Here is a 7,199-nt window from a genome sequence, read left to right as displayed (position 1 = left end):
CTTTCTATCTATCTATCATCCATTCCAAATCTATCCATCCATCTATCTATCTATCTATTTGTCTATCTATCTGTTATCTCAAGGGCGGACACTGACAGCTTGGGGCCCATGTGCAAGAAATCTGTCTGAGCCCCTCTCCTTCTATGTTGACAAACCTATCTGTCTGTCTATCTATCTATTACATATTCTCCTTTAGTATGTATATTTTGTACAGTGCCCCCTCTTGTTATGTACAGCACCGTCCTTTACATATTGGATTATATAGAGCCCTGTTTTTTATTAGATATCGTCCTGTCTTGTTAAGCTGTATAATGCAATGATGGCAGATGAAGCATGGGAAAGCTTCCTTTCTAATAAAGGAGCTGATGGAAAGGTTGTCTGGTCACCGGTTCCTCCATCAGCAGTCATTTTATATCTAACAAGAGAGGGGATTATGTGAAAAAAGAGGGCACTATGAATAAAAATAACAAGAAATCACTATGTAATAAGAGACAGTACTGTACATAACAGCAGAGGAAGCTATATAAGGGATGGCATCTTAAAAAGTGACTACACTATATACTGAGGGATGGCACTATACATAATAAGCAATACACTATATACTAAGGGACTGTGTTAGACATAATAAACAATAATAATGTCTTCCTCCACCTCTCCCTGTTCCTAAATCTATTATAAATCCCCCTTCCTCCCATCCCAATCCCCACACCCCTCTTTGTCCTCCTCCCCCGCATCCCATTATTCTCCTCTCCCCCTACCCCAATCATTGCCCTTTTCACCACCTCCATCATTGCCTTCTCCCCAACCACCGCCATTATTGCCCATTCCACCACCTCCTTCATTTCCTCCTCCCCCACCACCCCTATTATTGCCCTTTCCGCCATGACCATCATTGTCCTTTCCACCACTACCATCATTGCCTTTTCCCCACAACTCCATCATTTCTTCCTCCCCCACCACCCTAACACTGCCTATTCCACCATCATTGACCTTTCCACTACCACCCCCATCATTGCCCATTCCACCACCTCTTTCATTTCCTCCTCCCCCACCACCCCCATTATTGCCCTTCCCACCACGACCATCATTGTCCTTTCCACCACCATTATTGCCTTTTCCCCACCACCCTATCAATTGCTTTTTCCCCCACCACCCCATCATTGTCCTTTCCACCACCTCCATCATTGCTTTCTCCCCCCCACCCCATCATTGCCCTTTCCACCACCTCCATCATCGCTTTTTCCCCACCTCCCTCATCATTGCCCTCTCCATCACCTCCATCATTGCCTTCTCCCCCACCACCCCATCATTACCCTTTCCACCACCTCCATCATTGCCTTCTCCCCCACCACCTCCAACATTGCTTTCTCCCACATCTCTGCCCTCTCCTCCACCTACACACACAGCACCATTCGCCTCTCTGCACATTCCCCCGCAGCAGCACACACACACTCACCTCTACGCACGCTTTCCTGCAGCATCACCATCGTCGGCATCTTCCTCTCTCTGGCACAGCCGTGGTGCTGAATGATGATGTCATCCAGCTGCATTGCTAACTGTGTGAGAGACAGGAAGCGCGGGCACGGAGCAGGATGCATCATTGCAGCTCCACTCCGCTGCCATTTTCTCTTGCAGACAGCAGAGCTGCAGGGATCTCTCCCTGCCCGCTGCACATACATAGCAGTGCTTCAGCAAAAATATAGCAAAAATCACAATCTCCTATGAAGACCCCCTGCTGTCATGACAACACATGGGCGCCTTGCGATCACGTGACAAGGGTGCCGATGGGCGGGACTTGTGACGCACTTCCAGCCTGCACATATTAAATGCTGCAGTCAGTGATTGACAGCAGCATTTAATTGGTTAACAGCCACAGGTGGATCTCGGACCCACTCACTGCTATTAGAGGCACTTGATGGCTGAATAAATCAGCCATTAAGTACTGGGAAAGAGGCGGGCTCAGCGCCAGAGCCAGCATCAAAGGCAGGGACATGGTCGAGAAGGGGTTAATATGTAGCTGCCTCTTTTTAAAGGGTTCAAAGCTAATTGGACAGTTATCTCAAAAGCTCTTAAATTGGCTGCATGTGCTATTTCTTCATGAATCCAACATCAATTAAGCATGTAAAAGGTCTGAAGCTGATTCCAGATGTGACATTTGCATTTGAAAGCTGATACTGTGAACCCACAACATGCAGTCAAAGGAATTCTCAATAGAAGAGAAAAAGACCATCATTAAGCTAAAAAAAGAAGAAATCCATTAGAGTGATAGCAGAAATTTTAGAAGTGGCCAAATCAACAGTTTGGTACATTCTGCAAAAAAAAAAAAAAAAAAAAAGAGTAGATTGATGAGCTTGGAAACTCAAAAAGGCCAGGACATCCATGGAAGACAACAGTGCCTGCAAATGATTCTCTACAAAGTATGAAAAATGAACCTTTTATTTAGGTAAAGTTAATTTGTCCAATTCCTTTGAGCCCCTGAGATGAGGAGGCTTTGTAGAAAAATGGTTGCAATTCCTAATCGTTTCACAGGATATTTTTGTTAAACCCCCTTAATTGAACCTGAAAGGCAACACTTCAATTGCCTCTCAGTTGTTTCATTATAAATAAAAATTAGGGACATGAAGACCCCAAATCATGAAGATCCCAAATTATTCTGTCACTATATAGGTCAAATATTTCTGGACCTAACTATATATACTATAGATGTAAAAGTAGTTATTTAAAATATACTGTATGTTATGTATTATAATAAATGTTTTTGTTGTGATTTTTTTTTTTCAGATCTCCGAAGTAACCTTGTGTGAAATGTCTCATTGATGTCAGCGCCCTATCATCCCATCTAATAGTGTAGAGCGTTGTTGCTGCTCCTTTCTAGGAACATGCCGTTGAAGGTTGTGGTGGAGCTGCAGGTCCATGCAGTAAGTGATTGTACAATTATGTTCTGTATCTAAGATCTTGTAATAGCCATGACAAATGTACATCTCATCTGTTTCCATTGTAGGTCACGTGCCCCGGAGTCTTCTTGCCCGATAAAGATGATGTATTTCTCAATGTTGGTATATTGGGCCAATTTAAGGAGACCAGATGCCTTCCTGCAGTGTTCCCACTTCTGTTTCATGAAAAAATGAGGTTTGAGAAGGTGAGAAGGATGTTATTTTTATGTTTGTCATGTTTTTTTCTATCACCAGTTAGTTTGGTTCCTAGTTTCCAATCATTCTAGGATAAGGAAACTTGAAAAATGTTTCTCTTATGAAATCCGTACTAAATGTTTTCTTATTTTGAAAAAGAAAAAAGGCAAAAAAGAAGAAATTCAAATATGAAATTAGTTCAGGCACCATATTGCAAATTGAATTAACACCCAAGGTGTCAGACCCCAAAATTAAAACAGACCTAATACATCAGACATGTCATGTATCTCAGACCCCTAAAATACAGGTTTTTTTCAGACTATAAAACACACCGGAACATAAGACGCACCCCAAATTTTCAGAAGGAAAATAGGGAAAAAAACTAATGTGTCAAATGGGGGTCCGTCTTACAGTCCGAATTCAGCTTACCAAGGGGTATCAGCAGCGCTGGTGGAGCGGGGTCTCAGGGGGTGTTCGGTGGTCTGGCGATATGACTCCCATCCCAGGCAGGTGCGGTGGCCTCCGGGAAATCCCATCCGCTGCTGATGCGGCAGGTTCGGCGTGGTGCTCGGAGCTCTGCCGGAGGTGGCCGGTGGCCTCCGGGGAAATGGCTGCCATGGGCGGCTCATGGTCAGATTGAGATCTCGGCAATGAGATCTCGTCCTGAGATCTCATCTCCCAAGATCTTGGGACGAGATCTCATTGCAGAGATCTCAATCTGCTGCGATGCAGTGGCTTCCGGGAGGCGACCTTATTCCCAGAGGCCACAGCATTGCAATAGATATACGGGGCCTCCGGGCTTTCACAAGATGCCGGCGGACTCCCCCCCACACCACAGAGTACCACCACCGAACCTGCTGCATCATCCTGGGATGGGATTTCCCGGAGGCCACCACATCGCAGCAATGGATATGCGGGGCCTCTGGGCTTTCACAAAATGCCGGCGGAGCTCCCCCTCACCACAGACCACCACTGCCACACAGAACCAGCCTGGGAATGGAGTGTGATCATCACCCAGCAGGGTCGGACCGGGACCGCTGCAGAATCACCCGACTCCTGCACCACCACTCCTCCACAGTATTTGTAAGTATATTCCAACTATAAAACGCACCCCCATTTTCCCCCCAAATTATAGTCCGAAAAATACGGTAATCAGTACTCTAAGACAGACACCAATCTTATCAGTCAAACCCTAAAGTGAGGGTCCTGACCCTAGATCAGTCGGGGTCCTGCATACTGGATGTATGTAATAGAGCACATAATATACTGTTGCTTTTTGGCGTCAGGACCCTGTAGGTGCCACCACACATAGGGACTTGATTCTGACTAGTGATGTGTCGTTCGTGAACGAACCGAGACAAAGAGCTCTTTCATGTGACCGATGGGAGTCGGCTCACCACTGGGAGCTGAGCCAATTTTTATTTTTTTCCCCTGCTGTTTGCGTAGCTTCTTCCTGCCTGGCTGGGGGCTGGGAGGAGCTGAGGAGGAGACTAAGGGTGTGTGCACACGCTGCGGAATGCTCTGCGGATTTGGCCGCTCGGATTTTGTAAAATCCGCAGGTAAATCTGCAAGTCAAAAGACCTGCGGTTTTACCTGCGGATTGGCCTGCGGTTTTGCCCTGCGGTTTTTCATCTCCACAATCGAGGAGATGGCAAACCGCAGCGGAATCCGCAGAAAGAATTGACATGTCAATTCTTTCTGCGGTTTTGAAACCGCAGCAAATCCGCGCGGAAAATTCTGCAGCATGCGCACAGCGTTTTTTTTCCCATAGGGTATAAAGGTACTGTACACCGCAGCAGAAACTGCTGCGGATCCGCAGCGGCCAAATCCGCTGCGGATCCGCAGCGTGTGCACACACCCTTAGAGCCTGTGTACAAGTGGGGAGTGACTGGCAAGACTTTGACTTGCGACTGGGCTCCTCCCACATGAACACATAGCTGTACTGTGATTGGCTGCTCAGTGCAGTGAGTGCACACACATGATCTGTGATAGATCACAATGTGCAGTTACACAGACTGTCACTGTCTGACATAACAGTGGATGTCCCGTAGCTGCAGGATGAGCAGAGCAGAGGCACTGAGGTCAGGCACTGAGGTCAGGCACTGACAGCCATCTTATCCCTCTCATTATTTTCTGTAGTTCCTGCTGCTCTACAGTGGGAAAGTAATAATATAAATCTGAGGCAGAGAAACTCTGTGGACAGGTCTGGTGTATATGTATAATATAACTCTCTAAGCATCACTCTGTCTGAAGCCTTTATAGACTGCACAAGTGCGACGCACCTGCGCAGTCTGGCTCCAGACAGAGTGACGCATCCCCCACGAGATCGCGGTAGACGTACCCCCCCCAGGAGATCGCGGTATGTGTAAGCACTGAACACATACCGCGATCTCCGGCACAACACCTTACCGATTCGGTGTTGCCACGGGGTCTTGCGTCTGGTGGTGATGACAGGAGAGGGTGGGTTGTTTGTCCGGAATCGGCGCATGCGCAGTCCGCGCTTTCCGGCGCCAATTTGTGGAAGACACACTGTAGCGTGTCTTCAAGAAAATGGTGCCAGAAAGAGAGGAATGTGCAGGCGCCAATTCCGGCCCAACAACCCGCCCTCTCCTCACATCACGGCACAAAAGATTACCGATCGGGTATTCACCATGAAGTCAGTAGAGGGCGGGTTGTGGCGCCATGCATACCTGGATAAGGGGGTTAGATAGAGGACCATGCATACCAGGATTGGGGGGTGAGGGGTAGCATGCATACTAGACTAGGGGGGTGAGAGGACCATGCATACCAGGATAGAGGGGGTGAGGAGACCATGCATACCAGGATAGAGGTGGTGAGGAGACCATGCATACCAGGATATAGGGGTGAGAGGACCATGCATACCAGGATATAGGGGTGAGAGGACCATGCATACCAGGATAGGGGGGGTGAGAGGACCATGCATACCAGAATAGGGGGGGTGAGAGGACCATGCATACCAGGATAGGGGGGAGAGGGGGCCATGCATTCCAGGATGAGGAATGTGGTGACATGCATACCAGGATTGGGGGGGGGGGGTGAGGGGACCATATATACCAGAATAGGGATGAGAGAGCCATGCATACCAGGATAGGGAGATGAGGGGTACCATGCATACCAGAATTGGTAGGTAAGGGGTGCCATGTATACAAGGATTGGAGATGAGGGGACCATACATCCTACGATAGGGATGAGGGGGGACCATGCATACCAGGATAGGGGGGGTGAGAGGACCATGCATACCAGGATTGGGGGGGTGAGAGGACCATGCATACCAGGATTGGGGGGGTGAGGTGACCATGCATACCAGGATTGGGGATGAGGGGACCATGCATACCAGGATTGGGGGATGAGGGGACCATGCATACCATTATTGGGGATGAGGGGACCATGCATACCAGGATAGGGGGGTGAGGGCGACCATGCATACCAGGATTGGGGATGAGGGGGCCATGCATACCAGGATTGGGGATGAGGGGGCCATGCATACCAGGGGGGGATGAGGGGACCATGCATACCAGAATTGGTAGGTAAGGGGTGCCATGTATGGTGCAGATATCAGAGTTACTCTGTAAGAACCTGGAACATGTCTCCAAGGATTTACCTATAAGGGTATGTGCACATGTTGCGGATTGCTGTGTGGAATTTTCTGTGCGGAATCTGCATCTCTTGGCAGAATCCGCAGGTCTAAATCTGTGAGGTTTTTATGCAGATTTATTGTAGATTTTGTGCGGTTTTCACTTGCGTTTTTACACATACGGATTCCTATAATGGAATGGGTGTAAAAACGCTGCGGAATCCGCACAAAGTATTGACATGCTGCAGAAAATAAACTGCTGCGTGTCCGCTTGAATTTTTCCGCAGCATGTACACAGCATTTTTTTTCCCCATACAGTAACATTGTACTGTAAATCACTTGTGGATCCGCAGCAAAGCCGCAACGTGTGCACATAGCCTTAGAATAATCAGTGCCGGCAGATGTCACAGCACTGACTAATGTAGAACACATGGACGAATATCCGATATTAGAGGATAACACAAATCAGCAATACG

General features: G+C 47.8%; 1 protein-coding gene across 7 annotated transcripts in view; it reads left to right on the top strand.

The window, feature by feature from the left end:
• Positions 1-7,199, top strand: part of SPATA6L (spermatogenesis associated 6 like) — a 132,100-nt gene that overhangs the window by 483 nt on the left and 124,418 nt on the right. For all 7 annotated transcript variants that reach the window (XR_012219828.1, XM_073542624.1, XM_073542620.1 and 4 more), the window contains exons 2-3: positions 2,782-2,918; positions 3,002-3,139. Coding sequence is in view for 6 of the 7 variants with exons in the window: in XM_073542624.1 (XP_073398725.1) it covers positions 2,880-2,918; positions 3,002-3,139 (177 nt within the window). In the remaining variant the exon portion in view is untranslated. The remainder of the gene's footprint in view (positions 1-2,781; positions 2,919-3,001; positions 3,140-7,199) is intronic.

The sequence above is a fragment of the Dendrobates tinctorius genome, unplaced genomic scaffold (genome assembly GCF_039654945.1).
Source record: "Dendrobates tinctorius isolate UK_male_01 unplaced genomic scaffold, ASM3965494v1 ptg000128l, whole genome shotgun sequence".
NCBI classification, from domain to species: domain Eukaryota; kingdom Metazoa; phylum Chordata; class Amphibia; order Anura; family Dendrobatidae; genus Dendrobates; species Dendrobates tinctorius.
This window is presented reverse-complemented; position numbering and strand designations above follow the sequence as displayed.